General features: G+C 42.3%; 2 protein-coding genes across 3 annotated transcripts; one reads left to right on the forward strand and one right to left on the reverse strand.

Moving 5' to 3' along the window:
- Positions 1-316: 316 nt before the first annotated feature.
- On the reverse strand, positions 317-21,543 carry pld6 (phospholipase D family, member 6). The gene is made up of 4 exons (XM_079498756.1): positions 21,405-21,543; positions 7,179-7,367; positions 4,368-4,597; positions 317-1,746 (listed from the first exon to the last, which is right to left on the reverse strand). Exons 2-4 carry the CDS (start codon positions 7,361-7,363, stop codon positions 1,514-1,516), a joined length of 648 nt encoding a protein of 215 aa, XP_079354882.1. The 5' UTR covers positions 7,364-7,367; positions 21,405-21,543; the 3' UTR covers positions 317-1,513.
- Positions 9,281-13,816, forward strand: LOC306921577 (transcription elongation factor 1 homolog). 2 transcript variants are annotated; one of them, XM_079498763.1, is made up of 4 exons: positions 9,281-9,341; positions 10,405-10,551; positions 11,951-12,021; positions 13,037-13,816. In XM_079498763.1, the coding sequence occupies exons 2-4, from the start codon at positions 10,436-10,438 to the stop codon at positions 13,099-13,101; spliced, it is 252 nt and encodes an 83-aa protein (XP_079354889.1). In that variant the 5' UTR covers positions 9,281-9,341; positions 10,405-10,435; the 3' UTR covers positions 13,102-13,816. The 2 variants fall into 2 exon arrangements, with proteins under 2 accessions (XP_079354889.1, XP_079354890.1); XM_079498764.1 differs by lacking the exon at positions 9,281-9,341 and having other exon boundaries at positions 10,393-10,551.
- Positions 21,544-21,787: the final 244 nt, after the last annotated feature.

Here is a 21,787-nt window from a genome sequence, read left to right on the forward strand (position 1 = left end):
TGACGGTTACAGTTACTGGATTCTCTTCCATTAAGCAAAAATGAACAGACAATTTATGCAGCCGTAGTCTACACATTCAGTATGATCTTGGCCAAAACACAAGAATTCCTCTACTGGTAATCTGAAGTGAAAAAATAAGTACACAGTACCATTCACATATTGGCAGTTTATTGAAAAAAAAAGAGCTATAATCAAAATATCAAATCAAGCAAGATGTATGCAACAATACCAGAAGGTACATTTAACACAAACTTGCTAAATGTACAGCAAGCTGAAGAAAGGTTATCACAGAACAAATATGCATATTCACAACTGATTAATTTGTCTCATTTATTTTTCCTGTTCAGTAGGCAAAAGAACAGGCGATCCAAATCCCCAACGAGAACAACTTTATGTCAAAGTCGTTAAAAAGGACATTGATACTGACGTTAATCCAAGTGTATCATTTCAATGTATTCCCTCTTACACTGTAGCTCAACATGTGCTTTTGAGACACTCAAAATAAAACCATTCAGAACACAGGAATTATTTAACTGCCAAGCCAGCATCAGTTGGTGAGATTTGGTATCACAACAAGCCCCATTTTAAGTGTAATAAAAAATGATAAATCCTTTAAGACATTTGCTGACTGCTCATGTGTACTGTGTGAGACTCTTAAGGCCTATTCATAGTCTGGATTTTCGGTGGTGAGGTGACCACCGCTCCGGTGGTGAGCTGACCACCGGAGCTGAAATAACGTTGAGAGGTGGTGAGTAAAAACAGAGAGAAGGGCTGGAGCGGTGGCGGTGGTTTGCTCTTCACCGCGGCTCGTGACGTCATGTTGTAGTTCGGTGGTCACCCCACCACCGAAAATCCAGACTATGTATGAGCCTTTACGGAGTGCACTGAAGGCACAATTAACTCAATCCAAAACGTTTATAGAAATAACTGATCCGACCTTGTATTCTGGAACATTATTAATGTATTAATCTGTCTATTCGTGTCATTTTTCCCCCCACTTATTTTTCTTCAGAATCAGAGGTTGAGACTATAAATTGTCCCCGTTTCTGTGGACGATGGCGAGGTGATGCAACAACAAGAGATCCCCGTTGAAGCTGAGAATAACACATCTCTGCCAGCGGATGATCTCTCAACAACCCACCGCCACTGTGGAAACATTAACAATTTATTTTTCCTGTTCAGTAGGCAAAAGTACAGGTGATCCAAATCCTTAACAACAACAACTTTATGTCAAAATCGAAATAAGATGTTTGCCCGGGGACCCAAAACTAGTGATAATAGCAGAACAAGCTCACAACGCGTTGCTTTGCAACCCTGTAATACTGGGTTTTTGAGTTTTTTTTAATAATGTTTTGAAATAACAATAATTAAAAACAAAATGTAGGAAACAAAAACAAAAAAACCCCAAAAAGAATCAAGGGACCCATACAAATGTGTCTGTGACCCACGAATGGGTCCCAACCCAGTTGTTTGGGAACCTCTGTTCTATAGACGCTCATGCATGACGGGCGGGTTAGCAGGGGGGCACACAGTGTTTGGCCGGGTCGCTGGAATCCCAGAGCTTCTGGAACTCCTGCACGAACGGTCGGACCAGGTCGGGTTCCTCGGTGACCAGGATGTTCTCCTTGTTGCTCTGCACGGCCTGCAGGGTCCAGTTGAGTGAGCCCGTGATGAGGCGTCGCCCGTCCACCACCGCAAACTTGTGGTGCATGTGCACGGCGTCGTAGTCCACTCGCACACAGATCCCTGGCAAGAAGGAGACAATGATCCAGTAAGTATTGTTACGGTGTCATTAGAGATTAATCTATATATACACGATTATACGTCTCTGTACATCTGTACGTCTGAAAAGCACTCGAGAACCGTTCGCCCCACCGACTTCAAATTCGACACACACGTTCCACACACCCGCAGGGAGTGCAGTGCCCGGTGTCGAGTCGGTCGGACCAACGGTTGTCCAGAACCGCCACAAGAGGCCTCTGCCCGGGGCTCTGGATAGGCTCTGGATGCCATATATGGAGCTGGTCTGTTCTGACATCACAACACTCCATATTTGGGCATACCTGACACAGAACTACATATATAGCAATAATGGGACATAAAAATATATGGGCATAAAAGGGACACAGCCAGATGGGTACTCTGACACGGGTACAACGGGTATTGCATAGCCGGGTGGGGCATGGATCTCCAACTTCCATCGTTAAATGAATTGAATTAACCACATGAACCCTAGCGTCCTTTATTCTGGACATGTCATCATCGATAATGGCGATAATTCGGCAAAAATAGGTTAACTTTCGGTAGAAATAGCCGATCTACAAGCTCACAGTGCGTCGCAACGTGACTAAACAGATTTGGTAATAGAGGGGGAAAAGGACCATCATCTAAAATAAAGTTATCATCTGGTACAGTACATGCACACAGTGACAACTAAACGTTGGTCCATAAAAGATGTTTTATTTTTGAGAGGACTAGTAAACTTGATGTTCAGCTAACCTTGCATTTCCACGTTTTCTTTTCTTTCTTTTTTTCTACTGAAACTCAGTTAGAGCTGACAGTGATTACTAAGCAGAAAATATTTTAAAGGCTTGGGTCCAAGCCAAACCTTTGAGTTTGAGCCAATGGTCTATAAAGTGTGTGTGTGTGTGTGTGTGTGTGTGTGTGTGTGTGTGTGTGTGTGTGTGCATACTGTATATATAAATAAATGAGTTGATATTTCTTCATGGCATTTGCAAAGATATTATAAGAGAGAGAAGGTAATAATTTTGGCTTGCAGCAAACAGATTCTTAGGGGGTTGCACAGTCACACAACTTCCTAATGTAATTTGCTTTCCCGTTGCCAATTTCTGAAGCAACAATATGGCTGTAATAATTAACTTAAAAGCAGAAAGGCAGTTGGAAGAGAAAAACACAGAGGAAGCGGATAAACCGAGCAAGACAGACACATTTGCCTCAGAGTAGGATTAAACTGACTCATACAGTTGGGTGCCACCGATATTGTCCCTTATCATTTGACCCATTTAGGCCTGACCTCAAAATTAAAAAAAAATCCTTCTAAATCCTCCAGTTTTCTGAAATAAATATTTTCACGATTTTTCAAAAATAGCAGACCTACAAGCTCGTAGCGCGCCACTCGGTGGCGCGCTATGAGCTTGTAGATCTGTTATTTTTCAATAGCTAAATTATAACATAATGTTTAAAACACCAAAAGGGGTTCCCGCCCAAAATGGGTTAACTACCCTTTTGCGCAGATCACGCAAACCTCAGCAAAAAGAAAGGACAATATCGATGGCCTCCAACTGTAGCAAGCTTGTAGAGGCAACTTCCCATGGACCAGTTCTCATCATTTCCCCCTATTCATTCGTCAGGTCTCAGGAGGAAGACATTCTGATAACACTATTTGAATACAGAACGAGCACCTTTTGATGAGCAATGCTACGTGTACGTGGATATGACGTGTTTGTATGTCATCTGTTTCCGTGCGTGACACCAGTCATCAGTGTTGATTTTAACAACACATTTTGATTTTTGTATTATGGGCGGGCCGTGATGCCATTGAAATGACCGATTTTCACTTAGCTGCATGTCGAAAATAGCTGATCTACGAGCTCACAATGTGTCACAGCGCGACGCGTTGTGAGATTGTAGACCTGAGCGCAACCAAATTTCTTCTCCACTAGTCCCTCCCTAACATTTTAGTCTAGTTTATTTGTCGACGAATTTAGTCATAGTTTTCATACAGTAGCTTAGATTTTATTTCAATTTAGACATTGTAAAAAGGTATTCGAACATTTTTCGCATAGTTTTAGTCGACAAAATCAACACTGACTGCCATACGACAAAGTACGGTATAAATCAGGCTTAAGAAGACCCTTGTCTTCCCCTGCATTTCATTTTTAGGTGGAATTGGTGCCTAATTATTTGGCACCAAAAAGCCTAACTCTATAAAAGTTGCACAGCTCATGTGTCAAGCATGACATTTCAACTTTCAAGCACAATGTGAGATGAGTCATTCATTACCTGTTAGGAAACACAACCCACTCTCTGTCACTAAGCCATATACAAAATAGCCCATGTACAAGCTCACAACACGTAGCGATGTGACGAGTTATGAGCTTGTAGATCTGACATGTTAACTATTTTAGAAAATTTGATAAAAGTTGCATTTTTTTTAAATAGGGATGCATTTTTTAAATGGGGATGCCAGGTTGACAGTGGTTTAAAAAAATTAACCGGTTTGCAATTAGCCCTCCACTCCATGTTTTTGTTAAGACTTGAGTCAAGAATTGTGTTTTGTGTCGTCGTGTGTCAAGTGATGAAGACAATCATAATAAAATAATCCCCCATTGGAGGCTTGTGCTTACCTGCCTTACGGAGTACACCTATCTGGGAGCCAGTCATCTTGGTGAATGGCTGATCTGTCAGGACACGAATGGTCAGGCCCCTTTTATGCAGCGTTAGTACCGCCCGACTCAGGTCCATATTGGAAAACGAAAACACGCACAAATCGAGCGTGTTGGAGGCCGACAGAAGGTGACGAAGAAGACGAGAGAATGAAGTCTCCACGTCATGGGACAAGGGACAAGAACAGCGACTGTGGACAGAGAGGGGACAGAGAGTACAGCCCAATTTATTTGCCATTGCAACGGTCACTCGTCAAAAAACTGGTTTGTGACCAGTCACACTGTTGCTCGACAGAGTATAAAGTGTGTTCTCACACTTTCAAGTTTTTCAAAAATATCTGCTATTTTGGAATAGCCAACGCAAAAAATAAAATAGAAATTCCCGGTTTTAATGTGTTAATATGGCTAGTTAGTGGCATCGCATAGTGATGATAAGTGATATAGCCCATGAGCCATATGCATAGTTCTCTTGGTTAGATTAGGCTCACTTACATTGACTTATCGTTGTATAGCTGGTTATCATAAACTCGGACTGTGGCTGTTGTACAAGGTAGAACCAATGATCTTGTTGTAAAGCTTTCACTTTGTCCAAATGGTTGTGTTCTTATGCTCAAATTACCATAAAAGGCATTATGTGTAGGGCTACAGTAAGATATAATAAAGCTGAAAACACACAATTTAACAATGATTAGAATTGCCAGTATCGGTATTGGGCGTATCGGTAAAGGTTCAGATACACATTGATAGAATCAATGTGTAGCCTATTGATGTACCTAATGTATATGACAATGCAAAATGCATAACATTCTAAATGAGTAGGCTATATTGACAGGCATACACCTGTCAGGTTTAAAACCAATAGAAGGTTTCTGGACTAAATAAGGCTAACAATACTAACAAACTCAACCCATCAGTTTGATTTTCTTTCCCGCTAGAAAATAGAAAATCTGAGAGTGGGTTCCCCCAACCTTTACGTTTTGGATACGATGTGCAGAAAAGGGTCTGGGCCGGTGCCGGTACGGTCCGTTTGTGTGGAACCTCATCTCGGAGCCATAATATATAGCAGAGGGAGAGGTTCCATAATGGAAAAGAAAGATACCATGATGGTACACTTACTACTGTGCATGGGGCATGAGGAGGTGCTCCATAGTACACTTACTACTGTGCATGGGGCATGAGGAGGTGCTCCATACATAGTACACTTACTACTGTGCATGGGGCATGAGGAGGTGCTCCATAGTACACTTACTACTGTGCATGGGGCATGAGGAGGTGCTCCATAGTACACTTACTACTGTGCATGGCGCATGAGGAGGTGCTCCATAGTACACTTACTACTGTGCATGGGGCATGAGGAGGTGCTCCATAGTACTTACTACTGTGCATCATGAGGAGGTGCTTCATAGTACTTACTACTGCGCATGGGGCATGAGGAGGTGCTCCATACAAGTACACTTACTACTGTGCATGGGGCATGAGGAGGTGCTCCATACAAGTACACTTACTACTGTGCATGGGGCATGAGGAGGTGCTCCATACAAGTACACTTACTACTGTGCATGGGGCATGAGGAGGTGCTCCATAGTACTTACTACTGTGCATCATGAGGAGGTGCTCCATAGTACTTACTACTGTGCATGGGGCATGAGGAGGTGCTCCATATAGTACACTTACTACTGTGCATGGGGCATGAGGAGGTGCTCCATAGTACACTTACTACAGTACATGGGGCATGAGGAGGTGCTCCATAGTACACTTACTACTGTGCATGGGGCATGAGGAGGTGCTCCATAGTACACTTACTACTGTGCATGGGGCATGAGGAGGTGCTCCATAGTACACTTACTACTGTGCATGGGGCATGAGGAGGTGCTCCATAGTACACTTACTACTGTGCATGGGGCATGAGGAGGTGCTCCATATAGTACACTTACTACTGTGCATGGGGCATGAGGAGGTGCTCCATAGTACACTTACTACTGTGCATGGGGCATGAGGAGGTGCTCCATAGTACACTTACTACTGTGCATGGGGCATGAGGAGGTGCTCCATATAGTACACTTACTACTGTGCATGGGGCATGAGGAGGTGCTCCATAGTACACTTACTACTGTGCATGGGGCATGAGGAGGTGCTCCATAGTACACTTACTACTGTGCATGGCGCATGAGGAGGTGCTCCATAGTACACTTACTACTGTGCATGGGGCATGAGGAGGTGCTCCATAGTACACTTACTACTGTGCATGGGGCATGAGGAGGTGCTCCATAGTACACTTACTACTGTGCATGGGGCATGAGGAGGTGCTCCATAGTACACTTACTACTGTGCATGGGGCATGAGGAAGTGCTCCATAGTACACTTACTACTGTACATGGCGCATGAGGAGGTGCTCCATAGTACACTTACTACTGTGCATGGGGCATGAGGAGGTGCTCCATAGTACTTACTACTGTGCATGGGGCATGAGGAGGTGCTCCATACATAGTACACTTACTACTGTGCATGGGGCATGAGGAGGTGCTCCATACATAGTACACTTACTACTGTGCATGGGGCATGAGGAGGTGCTCCATACATAGTACACTTACTACTGTACATGGCGCATGAGGAGGTGCTCCATAGTACACTTACTACTGTGCATGGGGCATGAGGAGGTGCTCCAGTCCATAGTACTTACTACTGTGCATGGGGCATGAGGAGGTGCTCCATAGTACTTACTTACTACTGTGCATGGGGCATGAGGAGGTGCTCCATACATAGTACACTTACTACTGTGCATGGGGCATGAGGAGGTGCTCCATACAGGCAGGCTCACTGGGGAAGAAGAGGACCTCGTTCAAGGGTCTTGCTCTTGCAGGCCGGAGGCGGCGTTGGAGCCAACCCAGAAGCTCACCGCTGAGACCGAGAGCGATGGCTCCCAGGCCCAACACCTTCACTGTCTGGAGCAGAGACATCTGACTGAGAGAGCACACAGGTACAACAACATGGGTCAGTGGTTCTAAAAGTGGGGTCCCAGGCACCACCAAAGGGGTCAAAGGGGGTCCACTCCCCCCAGTAAAAGGAGGAACAATTTAACAACACTGTATTTTCAGATGTTTGAAAATAGCCTATGTGCACACAGAACTGTTACGAGATTGTAGATACTCTTATTTTCAGTGGTGGACGATGGATCATGGTCAGTATCATTGCCAGAATCATAATCTGTCAGTATCACAGTATCAGTAGGCCTATCATGGCCAGAATCATGTCAGTATCATGGCCAGTATAATGCCAGTAATGACCAGAATCAGGTCAGTATCAGCGTTTTGCCTGTTCTATCATCTCTCCTAATAATCCTATGGTACTCACATCAATACTGTAGCATGGAATTGTGGACAAAATCTTATCCAACGACAACAAAATATTTTGTCTTGCGTCTGAAAGGCCAAATCTCATCAAATGGTGGTCCGCGTGGGCCTAGCTGGTTCAATGCCAAATAAATAATGGACCTCGATATGAAAAAGGTTAAACATTAAACATTTGCTTACCACCAACTGCCTGTGTCAAAAGCATCGGGGGTTGTTTTTTTTTAGCAGTGTTTCTTTGCAATGGTTGAAAGTTTTGTTTTGGAGTGCAGTTTAGTAGTAGCATGCAAATAAGTGAATAAAACAACATACCTGAGCTGTTGTCGCCACCACGTGGAGACATGCACATCCCACTGGGTGTTGCCAGATTGTCACGTCTATGAAAACAAGCCCAAAAGAAGCGACTACTTAGTACTTACTAGGGCAGGCGATGAACTGGTAGGTCTGCAACTCTGCGATTAAAAAAAAAGAATAATAAGAAGGAAAGAAAACATCCTGGAAAAAAATGATTAATTTTTATTTTTTTTAAACACAAATCCCTGGCAAAACATATTTTTAGATGTAGGGTCCTCCTTGGACAAATGCATTCATATGGGCGTCCTTCAACCTTGACATGAAAATGTGTGAGAATCACACAAGCCCAAAAGAACTACACTTTTAGAAACAAGCCCAAAAAACAAGCAACCTGCAAGTGCCATTATATTTAGCAGCTTTACAGAAAAAGAAGCCCAAACTCGGTTATGATTATGAAAAGCAGACATGGCAACACTGCAGGCTTTTCCACACAGCCAGACAAAATACTAGCAGATCTACAAGCTCACAACGCTTCACATAGCGACGCGTTGTGAGCTTGTAGATCTGCTAGTATTTTGTCTGGCTGTGTGGAAAAGAAAGCCTTCGTTTCCGTTTCCCTGCTCTTTTTTAGTCATATCCGGTCTAGAGCCCGCCTACTGGCCACGTCAATCAATTTGACAGACGTTTCTCCAGAACCAATAGACTGCGGAGAACGGCGTCCTGTCGTCCAATCACGTCGTGCACATTGTAACAGGATTTGACAGAACAACTAACTTCCTCCAGTGTTGCCATGTCTGCTTATTATAAACTACTTTGGGCTTGTTTTTCCTGTAAGGTCGCTTACAAATATTGGTAGTTGTGGGTTGCGTTTTTTGGGGGGCTTGTTTCTAAAGTGTAGTCTATTATTTAGGCTTGTTTCCTAAATGTTGTTTTAAACTATAGTGATTCTCACACATCTCCATGTCAAGGACCTTCAGATTAATGTATGCATTTGTCCAACTAAGGACCCTACATTATTATTTTTTTTGAGCAACACGATTTGTGTTTCAAAGAATATTCCACATTTTGTCACATTTTTTCCCCTTCCATGATTGTTTTGAAAAATAGCAGATCTAGCAGATAGATCTGGTATTTTCAAATAGCCTAGTAGTCAGGCTTCTTTTGGGCTTGTTTTCATGGACCTGGTTGCTTGTTTCTCTCACACAATCTGGCAACACTGACTTCCTCCTCCCCCTCCTCCTCCTCCTCTAAGTTGCCACAACGTGTGTGTTGGATTCTACAACTGAACTGGAAGGTAAACAAGTTCTAAAACTTTATAACGTTTACACACAGCGGCCATTACGGTTCTAGCATGGCCGTTTAGAGGCGTCATTTAAACACGCACCACTGGACAGTAGCCCCTTAAACTCCTGGCATGTTGGAAACGGTTGATATTTTGTTGTTTAAATACTCGAAATCAATAAGCTTAGCTAACCCACCTAGCCAGCTTCATATGGATCAGGAGCACGTAGAGCTAATGCTTGATGTATACCTCGTCGTACGAAGGTGTCGCACCACAACATGTGCAGTGGTAGAAAAAGTACTACAAATTCAAAATGTAACTTGAGTAAAATTACTGATACTGACATCAACATGTACTTAAAGTGCCAACGGTAAAAGTGCTCATTGTGCAGAATGCCCCATATTTAACGTTTTCAAATGTATAAAACAATCTTTTGAAAATAGAAGATGATGAAGCTCACAATGTGTAGGCTATTTTCAAATGGACAAAATGTATAGGCATATAGGGTTGAAGTGGTGAATGTATGTTTTGTAATAATCAAAATCTACAAAGTGACTTAAGTTTTCAAATGTAGTGGAGTAAAAGTATAATATTTGGATCTGAGAGAAAAATAAATAAATGGTACAATACTTAACTCATAACCCGCCACCAAAACCTCAAGCGCTGTCCGCTACCGCCACCGTATATTTATTTTGAAATAACTTCCGTTTCCCGTCCCCAAAAATATAAGGACTATTCGCGCCTGGCGGTGGACGGGCGAGGAAATCCGGAAAACACAGCAAAGCCGAAGCAAGCGTTGCTTAGCGGGGCCGCTGCTGGGGCCGCTGCTAGAAATTGGATAATAGCAAGCAGATTCTCAATAATTAATATATATATATATATATATATATATATATATATATATATACACACATCGCTGCAACAATGTCAGATCTACAACCTCACTGCAAAAAGAAAAATACATACAGTACACACATTGTTTTTCCATGTATCAGGTTACACACATTATGTTCTACTCTTGAATAAGTATTATTAATATAACTGTTTGTTTACAAGCATTGTTGTTGTTTGTTAGCTGCACAGTAAACTGCACAGAGTTTGTCACCATGGGTCGCCGCAAGTCCAAGCGAAAGCCCCCTCCCAAGAAGAAGCTGACGGGGGACTTGGACACCCAGTTCACCTGTCCATTCTGCAACCACGAGAAGTCCTGCGATGTCAAGATGTACGAAACACAGCCACCGGTTACATTATTTACATTTTCACGATTTTTCAAAAATAGCAGGCCTACAAGTGCTTGTAGATCTGCTATTTTTCAATAGCTAAAGTATAACAATGCTTAGAACACCAAAAGGGGTTCCCGCTCAGAATGGGTTAAGGACTTAAAGGACCACTTCACCACTTTTCAACCTATCTTCATATAATAGGTCCTCACTAATAATCATGATAAAATGGCACGATTTTCTGTGTCTCATAGAGGGCTGTGGGCAGTTTAGAAACCGCCTTCCAGTGACATCATCATTAGGCAGATTTATTTTTTAAACAAGATTTCTTTTACAAAAATGTTTACATTTTCATTATCGTGAGAACGATGGCTTCCATTTTTGCATTGCAACTTTTCAGGACTAGTAAGCCTGCAGTTTCTATTCAGTATTTAAGTCCGACGTCATTTTGTAGTGCTACGTCCGGGTCCAAGTGGCACCAGCTCCCGTCCGCATCTCATTGTAAATAGAATATCTAAACGCGTGAATCTTTTTACAATGACGTTATTTTTCAGAAAGGAAGCCATTAAGGGTTAAAATGGGTCTTAATGCTTCCAACTCGAGTAGAATTATTAATGTTTTGTACAAGTGTCTATGACAAAAAAAAAATGATGTGGAGACAATAAAGACTATTATCATTATTATTGAAGGTGGTAACAGTCCATTTGCTCAGTAAAATATTTCGGGGGCATATTTAGAATGTTTGCAGGCTTGAGTATGTTGAATCTAGTTTGCATTAATTAGGATTTAGTTGACACAATGAAATAAAATGGCGATAGTATTCCGTGTGGGGCAGACAGCCTGTCGCGCAGCTTTGTTGTTGCGAGGATAGCAGTAAAATTAGACTTTCGTGGTTGTTTTCGTCTCAGATTTAGTCCGACGGAGCGTCACAGTATAACTCTATGGGGACACAAAAGCGACACAAAGTAGGACCCGGATGTATCTCAGGAGGGGGCGCTCACGTCACAGCTAAAATACTGAATGAGCTTGTATTCACCATCGATGATGTCACTGGAAGACGGTTTCTGAACTGCCCACAGCCCTCCCATGGGACACAGAGTAGATACAAATTGCGCCATTTTTTCATGATTATTTGTGAGGACCTACTATATGAAGATAGGTTGAAAAGTGGTCCTTTAAATACAAAAAAAAAGAAACTGCATCAAAAGCAATCAGCATCATCAAAAGCTCACAACGGCTCACATTGTGAGGCGTTGTGTGGGCTTGTGGATCGGCTATTTTTACAGTTCAAATATGATTATGTTTGGGGTGTCCCAGCTTGAAAAGGCTGAGAACCCACTGCATCAATGTATTGCACATAATTTAAAGTTTATATTATTTGTTTGTCTCTTCTGTCAACAGGGAGAGGAGCAGAAACACTGGGATAATATCCTGTACAGTCTGCTTGGAGGAGTTCCAGACACCCATTACCTGTATCCTATGCAAGACGTGAAGACATATTCATGTGCAGATTAGATGTAACGCGATTAATAGAATATCCGACTCACATTTGAACGTCGACACTGTAGGAGAAAGGCATGGCTGCGGCCTTGGGAGCATCAATAAGAGACCCATAGACCCTCGGTGTGTCTTTGAGTGTCCAGAAAATCAATTCAATTAAATGCAAAAGGAAGTTTATTGAAAAATCAGGGAGATCACGTTAGCGTTTGGTCCATAGCGTTAAGAGTTATCAACTTTGTCACATCACAGGTGTCAGGTTTAAAGTGGGTGATGTTATTTTTTGTACAAACATACTTTGTATAAGAAGTAGAAAGAACTGATACGAGTAGAGTGAACATATGTGTATACTATAAATAGTTACTTATTAGAGGTTTGATCTCTACTACACGGATTATGTTTTTGATGTCAGTTCAAGGAATTTCTCTGCTACTCATAATTACGCTAGTCTGACCATCAGTTCATTTAGTTCAATGTCTTAACAAGCTTTAGATGCCGTCTGGTCGATGTGTGGTGAATGCTAACTCTTTGAACAAACCATCAAAAGAATTTCACTAACGGGCTCGATGGTCAACACAGAAAAATCCTGTTTTAATTTATCTCTGAAAGTTGAAAGGGTACATTTCAAACAATACTGAAAAAGAAAGGACTCCCGCACACTGTCTTCAAATGCAGTGAGAAAGTTTATTAGGGAACCAGCAACGTTTCGGCCTATACGGCCTTCATCAGGCTAACTTTATCCTTTAGCCTGATGAAGGCCATATAGGCAGAGTCCCTTCTTTTTCAGTACGTTGGGCACCTGGTTGTCCTCCTCCTACGCACCTCCTGTCGCTTGTAGTTGTATGTGTGCAAAAGCCTTGAATTTTATTTTTATTAACACTTCAAACGGTAAAATTAACACACAGGATATTACTGGTACACAGTAACGAGCAAGCATCACTTCTGTTTAACGCATTAAGACTGATTCTCCTTAATCCAGTTGTTCATCAGATCTGTCCGAGGCTGTGGATGTGTACAGTGACTGGATAGATGCCTGTGAATCCGCCAACCAGTAGCCCTTGTCGGGGCTGAGGCCTAGCAGGAGGGGACAAGAACAGAGGCGGCACAGTGGCCAAGCTGGTCGGAGTTAGGGGTGCTGATTGTGGATCCTAATTTAACTTACGGGTCCATTCGGTTACATTTTGCACTCCCTCAGAGTTACAAATGGCTAAATGTAACGCTGAGGATTTTACAGTGCAGTTTTAAACCGGTTGCTGGATGGTCAGTTTCTATAATCACAAAACGGCACTCCCGCTCAGCCTTAGTTGGAACGGTTCCGTCCTCCTTTTGCATAAGGTCATCAGCTCAGACTTTGAGGTACAGCAAAATCCTTGAGTGTCAAAATGGTCCCGTAACGGTCCATCTTGACACTTTCAGGGTTAAACGGAACACTCAGGATTTTACCGTGTACTTGTGTACACAATGCTACACATCCCATTCTTCCCTTTAATGTGCCCACAGATATCCAGCATAGTTGGCCAGGCCAGGTGGAAAGAAATCCCGAACTGGTATTATGTACCAAATGTCTTTCCACCCTGATGTGAATAATCATATACTGTAGACTTAAGGTTGCAATTTTTTTTTGTCCTGCCCGGGATTCAAATCCGGGTCTTCCTCATGAGAGGCCAAAGAAGTAGTTGATTGTATTAGATTGGGAGAAATAGATCCTCAAAATTATGTTGGAGCTATTCCTACCTGCAAATCATGGGTGACACTGGATCCATATGACCACACTGTATGAGAGACAGAGTTAAAGGACCACTTCACCACTTTTCAACTTCTCTTCCTATAATTGGTCCTCACTAATGTTCATGATAAAATACCACCATTTTTTCCTACTCAGTCTGTGTCTCATAGGAGGGCTGTGGGCAGTTCAGAAACCCGTCCACCAGTGACATCATCGATGGTGAATCCAAGCTAATAGAAACGGCAGGCTTTCTTTTGCCTAATGATGCCTAAAAATCTGCCTAATGATGATGTCACTGGTGGACGGGTGTCCGAACTGCCCAAAGCCCTTCTATGAGACACAGACTGAGTAGGAAAAAATGGTGGTGTTTTATCATGAACCTTAGTGAGGACCAATTATATGAAGAGATGTTGAAAAGTGGTGAAGTGGTCCTTTAAGAGTGAAGAGAAGAGAGCAAGCACTCAGTTGAGTAATTCAACGTAATAAAGTATCAGGTGCACGGTTCAGGTAGATACAGTCCATAGAAAATAATCCCAGCACTCACTTTGTATCCAATAGGATTCTTGTTTATTTAACACAAAAACTGCTCGTGACGGAACGTTCCGCCATATAAGCTTTATTATTTATATCAAACCGCTGATTTTTTATTTTTCCTTCTTCAGCGATCCTAGTCTGGTTTCGCGCGTGCGCACTGCCGTTCGCTTCTTGTATACAGGCCGACTAAAAAGCGGAATAACTCTAAATCTATGGAGCTCTCCATGGTTTTGACAAAACGCTGATGTTCGGAGGTCTTTTCTGATTATCCGGTGATCCCGATTGGAACATTGGCGCTTTCTAGAGCAAGGATGGCCTCATTTTAGCTCGCTAGCATTGACGCCAAGCGTTGGCTCTTGCGTCCACCGTTTAAGTGTCCCCCAGCAGCAAACAAACGGATGTTTCCTTCCTCAGCGTCCTCAGCGTAAATTAAATACGTTTGTTTGCTGCTGGGGGAAACTTAAATAAACAAGAATCCTATTGGATACAAAGTGAGTGCAGGTATTCTTTTCTATAGACAGAGTTAGAGTGACAGTGCTAGTATAGGCTATAATAGGGAACGAGTGAGTTTACATATCAAGACTTGATTTATGTTGTGAATTTTAATAGACAATTTGTCTCGGGCCATAATCTCTAGGCAAATATGGCTGCGTTATCTAGTAAGAGTGCATGTTCCAATACTTGACCACATTGCAGTGGCAGTGCTTGTATAGTGCCAGCATTTCTACAACCCTTTTTAACCACTTAAACTTTTTCTGGACCAGGGCCCACTTAAAAACTCCTGAAAGCGTCCAGCATGGCCTTCTCAAAGCATATATTTATTTTCTCAAAGCATATATTTATTTTAACTATCAATCAAATTGAAATAGATTTTTTGATAAACACGTTGGGTTCTGCCCTGGATCAACAGAACCAATGTAGTAATTTCCTATTTATCAATATCAGTGATGACACTACAATTTGTCAAGGTTTTAAAGACAAGTCTTTTTAACAATACGTTTCATTAAAAAAATGAATTGTCAATTATTTGGGGGCCCAATTGCAAGAATTGCCAAAAACAGACGATCCACAAGCATTGTATGAGCTTTTGAGCATTCTGAGCTCGTAGATCTATTTTGGCCCGAATCTTCGCCTAGTAGCCTATGATGACATGCCCAGAATAGGGCACGGGTACGCAGCGGGGTACATGTGCTTAACGTGGGATAGCCATGGCTGTATATTTAATATGCAATAATTGTAGACGTCCAGCTATGTGGATGATGCTGTGAGTGACACAGTCCAAGGTTGCAACATCCTGATGTAATGCATTGCAGCTGTATAGCGGACTTGGAACACATCCTTTCTTTCTCTCTTTAATTCATGACGGGAACCCCTTTTGGTGTTTTAAGCATTACGTTATACTTTAGCTATTGGACAATAGCAGCGCTACGAGCTTGCTATTTTTGAAAAATTGTGAAAATGTGGCGCAAATCTTTGAATATTCTTTCAGAGCGAACGTTTTTAACTTAAATCTTTGCTTCTGGGGGGGGGGGGGGGGGAACGACTGACATAGAAACAGATTTTTCAGAAAACTGTCAGGATTTAGAAGACATTTGTAGAATTGTCCTCAGGTCTAAATGGGTTAAAGTGATGCAAAACGATGTCAATCATCCCAGTCGGTGACACCTGGGCATGATGGAATCCTTTGAGTTGTAGTTCTTTACTTTAAAAGTACTTGAAACTTGTACTTGAGTATTTCAGTACTTTTACTCCACTACATGTCAGAGGCAAATATTGTACTTGTACTCCACTACAATTATATGTTACTAGTTTTGTAGACTTTGTAAATTTTGATTGTTACAAAACATACATTAACCCACTTCAGCTATAATTTTGGCCAAGCTCACAATGCGATGCGACGCATAGTAGAGTTGTAGATCTGCTATTTTCAATAGATCTTTTCTACATTTGAAAACTTGTGAAATGGGACATTCTGCATAATGAGTACTTTCTACTTTTGATACTTTAAGTACATTTTGATGCCAATACTTTTGTGCGTTTACTCAAGTAAATTGTGGTATTGATACTTTAGTAAAACATGCGAGTACTTTTTTCCACCCCTGATTAACGCTAATCCATTATTCACAGCAGTCGGGTCATTCCAATGGAGAGAAGGAAACATGTGTTGGAAGAGATTGATGCTTTTTTTTTTCCTCTTTTTTTTTGTAGCATTTATAGAGGAAAAAAAAGGTGCAAATCAAATCAGCGTCTCAGAGGTAGTGATGCTCTACTATAATTAAATCACCCCCTGAACCTGCCGGGTTGAGCGTTAACTCACACTGACAGCCAACAGTGTTGAATTATTCATTCATACTGTCCAGCAAAAAACAAAAGGTTTTGATACATTTTTATGAATTCTCTAGAAATAGGTGCAATTTGATTGTAGTATCAAGGGGGTGAATACTATTCAGGCCTGAGAGATATCGCTTTTTCAGTGGCGTTGCCAATCCAAATTGATTGTCCTTTTTGAAGTTGTAATGTCGTATGCTAAAAAATAATAAAAAGTGTGTTTAGAAACCATTTAAGTGTTGTGTAGTGTCACATGAATAACGTTGTCATTGTCACTGTAGCCTGGGGTCCACCTATGCTTTCTATGGCATAGGCAGCTCCCGGCGGGAGAATCTAGACGCAGCTGCGCGACATTAGACTAATTAAATAGAGCGACAGAGAGAGGAGTACCGGTATGTGTGTGCGTCAATTTAACAAAGGTGCAGACGATCAGAAATCAGCAGAGACAGCCAGAGAGTGATCGACATTTGCGCTACTCTATGCCGAATTGAAGTGGACTCGGTCCCTCCCTGGAAATAAAATCGTCTGGGTTTCCGAGGCTATTGTCACTGTAGCTCCATAGCATTGTAGGCCCCCAGGTGGTGGCAGATGGAACGACACAGTAACAGTGATAACATGCGTACAGTTAACCTGCTAAAGCAGTGGTTTTCAACCAGTGGTCCGGGGACCACCAGTGGGCCTTGAGGGGGTTCCAGGTGGTCCCCAGCTAAATGATGGAGAGGTGGTAACCGTCCTGACCTTTTACTCTTGAGACTAACATGAAGCCAAATGGACCCTTGCCGGTCCATTTGGTTTCATTTTACACTCAAGAGTTCAATTACTTTTAAACATCTGCATAACTTAATATACAATAAGTATAGTCTACACTACACAATGAGATCTTTTTTTATTTTGATCGTTTTCCTGGAATTACCATGGAATTGTATTACCATGGAATCGTATCCAACGATATCAAAAAATATCTTTAGTTTGGGTCAGATTGCAAAGACAACAGTTATAAATCCTGTACAGTATGTGCATCATTGTCAGAAAAAACACGACGGCGTCTGTAGTGTCTCATGTGGTCTGCTGTTGCATCGAGTGTTTCGAACTATGACTAACAATTTTCATCAACTACCTTGTTTCACTGAGGAAAACAAGCTACGATGACTAACACTAATGTAGCTGGGCTATTATTATGAAATTACTACTCCACCCTCACGAATACGAATGAGGGATCCAACTTGGTATGGGTTCAGAATGAACAGAACCAGAGGCTGATGTAACAAGTGTCAAGTTTATTCAACATGTAGAACAAATATATTCAAGTTAAAAACTTAAAATACATAAGGGAAGAGGGGTTATTATTATTATAGCTGGGAATTCATGATCCTAAAAGTGGGACTGAGCCCAAGGGCAGGTGATATACTAGGGTGAAGGCTTCAGGGCCTATGGGTCCTCGAAAACTAAACATACACAACGAATAAACCAAACTAATAAAAACTATTTAAATACGCAAAACCAAAAGCAAATAAAGTTATTTAAGTAATCACAGCAAACAAAATCCAAACTGCAATATTAATTAATGGCCCCGTATACGCCTGTGTCATCGACCTCATCACCACTATGGCACACGGCCTCTGGTAAAACCCATTCTCAAATACAATATGGCATGGTGGGGAAATCAGTGAATGGTTGTAGGTTAGGTAATAGGTATAGAGCAAGGGGGCAGGCAGACTTTCCAACGTTGAAGCTCTGGGTCCTAGTGGTAGGAGGAGGGACTACAGGCGGACCCGTGGATTCATGACCGGGAAACCCCGTGCAGCTGGGCTTTAACGTTGAGCGCTCGGTTGCCCTACGTCACTCAGGACCTCAAAGTTGAGGTCCTGGGAGGGACTTCCGGCAGTCTTCCGGGTGCTTCAAAACGCCACTGAGCAACTTCCACTGACATGAATAGCTGGGGGGGCGGAGCTTCGCGCCAGTTCAGTCTCTATTATATATATACTCTATGGTATAGAGCACCGAAGTCCTGACGTCACTGCCCTCTACTACCAGTAGAGGGCAGTGAGCGCCATGGTTCATGTCTCTTTTTATAAGCATTGTACTCTCCATAGGGGGATTTTAGATCGCCTCATATAAGAACTGTGTTTGAAAAATAAACCGATCACCCCGGCCTTTTCACTCATATGGATATGAAGCATCGACTGAAGGTGGAAATGTACAAATATACCCAAAGAGTAACAAAATAAGCGTTAGAAACGAGCCTAACAACCCAGAGACTACATTTCCGGGTAGGCTGCTTCTGCCCACAGCCCGTCGCACAACAGAAACTGAACGTTAATTACGTTTATTTTTATTGATATATAATGTATCGTGGTTAGTACGAGTCGAGTCACCACCAGCTGAGCTTACGTCAACGAGGAATCTCAGGAACACAATATGTTGACAGCTGGGCGTGACGTATATGCTCAGCGACATTGCATTCATATGTAGTTTCAAGGCTTTTGCGGTCACATTAATTCCATTTTCTCTAGAAACTGGCTGTATCAAATATGAATGGACATCATTAACGACGCACAGCCACTATCCTGACAGAAACGCCGAGGTGGTCGGTTTATTTTTCAAACACAGTTCTTATATGAAGCGACCTAAAATCGCCGTTTGGGGATCTCAATGCAAATAAACAAATACATGAACCTGGAGATTGACGCCCTCTACTGAAAGTGACGTCAGACTTCGGAGCTCTATAGTTGTCCTCGTACAATATATCACATACATCCGTTACCCCTCAATAGAAATTCATTACATTATACAAAATATAGCAAAATGACCAAAAATACAACAAAATACCAAAACATACCTAGTCAATATACTCAAGGAACCCTTGAACTGAACCCAGGAAAGGACCTGGAGGCTATGGAAATACAGAGGATAAATTAGGCTAACAGTTGACTAGCCTGGCTATAGAGCGTCGCAGTCCTGCCCCCTCGAGAGACCCCGAAAAGAAAGCCCCGTTCATTTTCCTCAGACTTTTCATAAAGTATTTATTTAAAGACGTTTACGCCGCGGACAAAGCCAACTCTTGTCGTGACAAATCATGACACAAACACAATCTTTTGGGCCATACAAAGAATTAGAAAGTAGAAAGAAACGGCAGGTTACAATACTTTTTTTTGTAGTTTTTCTTCTTTGTAATTATTTGTTTGGTCAAAAATATGATTTGTCACGACAAGAGTTGGCTTCGTACGACGCTTAAAAGGTCTTTAAATAAATACGTTATGAAATGTATATGGGAGAAATGCATTGGGATTCATTTCCTGGGCCTGGCGTCGTCATGAAAGGGGGCGGGACTGCGACGCTCTATAGCCAGCGTGCTTTCTGGTCTAGAGGGGCGGGCACGCATGGAGCAACCGCTGGAGAATATTGGTTCACCGATCTGAGCCCCCACCCCTGCCCCCCTCCGCCCCTCCCCTCCCTGGTAGAAATCAGCGGAGGAAAGCGACGCCCCTCTGCATTGTACTTCACTCCCACTCTCCTAGACCAAGGAAGCTCTGAGAAGGAAGGGAAGTGGTCACGTGACTGGGCTGTGCCATGACACTTTCATGGACACTCATGGGAGCCAAACTCACACCGGAAGTGCAATGAATACATGGCAGTGAATGGAGCCGGCTGGACCAGCTCATAACAAACATTATGATCAATTGAGACCTTTTGTAAAGTAATCACTTTTGGAAAATAACAGAAGACATATCACAGGTTGTTTTCTAATCACTTACTTTTCGATGTGCACAGAGTGCACAGTATATAATTTTATCTGAGGATCTAAACAGCAGCAGGTATTGTTTCTGGCTGGGAAGTCTCGCGATACTTGGTGCTTTCAGAAAGGTACTTTGTGCTCTTTAGGTACCATACCTCTATAAAAATTACACAGTGTACACATTGAATAACAACACAGCAGACAATAATGTGTTACATGTCTTCTGTTATTTTCCAGAAGTGATTACTTTACAAAAGGTCTCAATTGTTCATAAATAATGTTTGTTCATGAGCTGGTCACTGAGCTCTCATTGACTCCAGTGCATTCTGCCAAACTTCCGGGTAGTTTGGCTCCCATGAAAGCGTCCATGAAAGTGTCATGGCGCAGCCCAGTCACGTGACCACTTCACTTCCTTCTCAGAGCTTCCTTGTCCTAGACCAGGAAATGTGTCACGTTCCTCCAGGCTTTAATTTGTTGAGCCGAACACGAACGGAAATAAAAGTCTGGGTACCGAGGTAAGGCTAACAGTCGACTAACATTATCCCCATCATGTCAAAAACCCTCTAAAAAACCCATTCCCCTACTAACTCCGGCAGCATCCCAGCTCCCCCTCACAAAGCATCACACCTGCCGAACTCTGTAAATGGAATCTAAAATGCCCCTAATTAAAATATATCCCCATAGAATCAAAATGAATGATCAAAGCATCAACATTGCTTCAGGTTTATTTTCTTACCAAGGACTGTAGGCTTGTACACCGTTGTTTAACCCCCGTCTAAAACATTTACTATAGGCTGTCCTAAGTTTATCATCTGTAGCTAGCCAGAAATACCTTTACGTTTTGGAAACGATCCTGCGAAAAGGGTTTTCACCACTGTTTTTGGACGGCTCAACCCCCGTTCTACCGATGCAGGGATATCCTGACACGGAACCTCTCCTCGGAGCTATAAGAGCATAGAGTGATCACTGATAGGTTCCAAACGGATCGACATGCGTGGCCAGTTACAACAAACTCGTGGGCAGCTAAAACTCACCCATGGCTCCCGACATGCGTGGCAGGTTAAAACTAACCTGTGGTTTCCTGTGAGGTTTATAGGGTTTGGGTTTTGGGTAGGGTGTCTGACTAATGCCGCTCATGCCTCCAGCTCCCCAACAAACACTCAAATCAGGCTTCTGGCCAAACATGAGGCCTCAAACCTGGTCACCCCTTTTATGCACTACCCTTAAAGGGGCAGTGACTAAATAAATGTAAAATAAAAACTAGATAAAAATGTTAGGGAGGGACTATAGTGGAGAATTGATGGAGTAGAACTAAAAGACAAGTCATTTTATATTTGGTTGCATGCTGAAAATAGCAGACCGTGAGCTTGTAGAAGATCGTCTCTTTTCAGCATGCAGCCAAGTCTAAAATCAGCCA

Source organism: Electrona antarctica, assembly GCF_951216825.1.
Source record: "Electrona antarctica genome assembly, chromosome: 4".
Taxonomy (NCBI): Eukaryota; Metazoa; Chordata; class Actinopteri; order Myctophiformes; family Myctophidae; genus Electrona; species Electrona antarctica.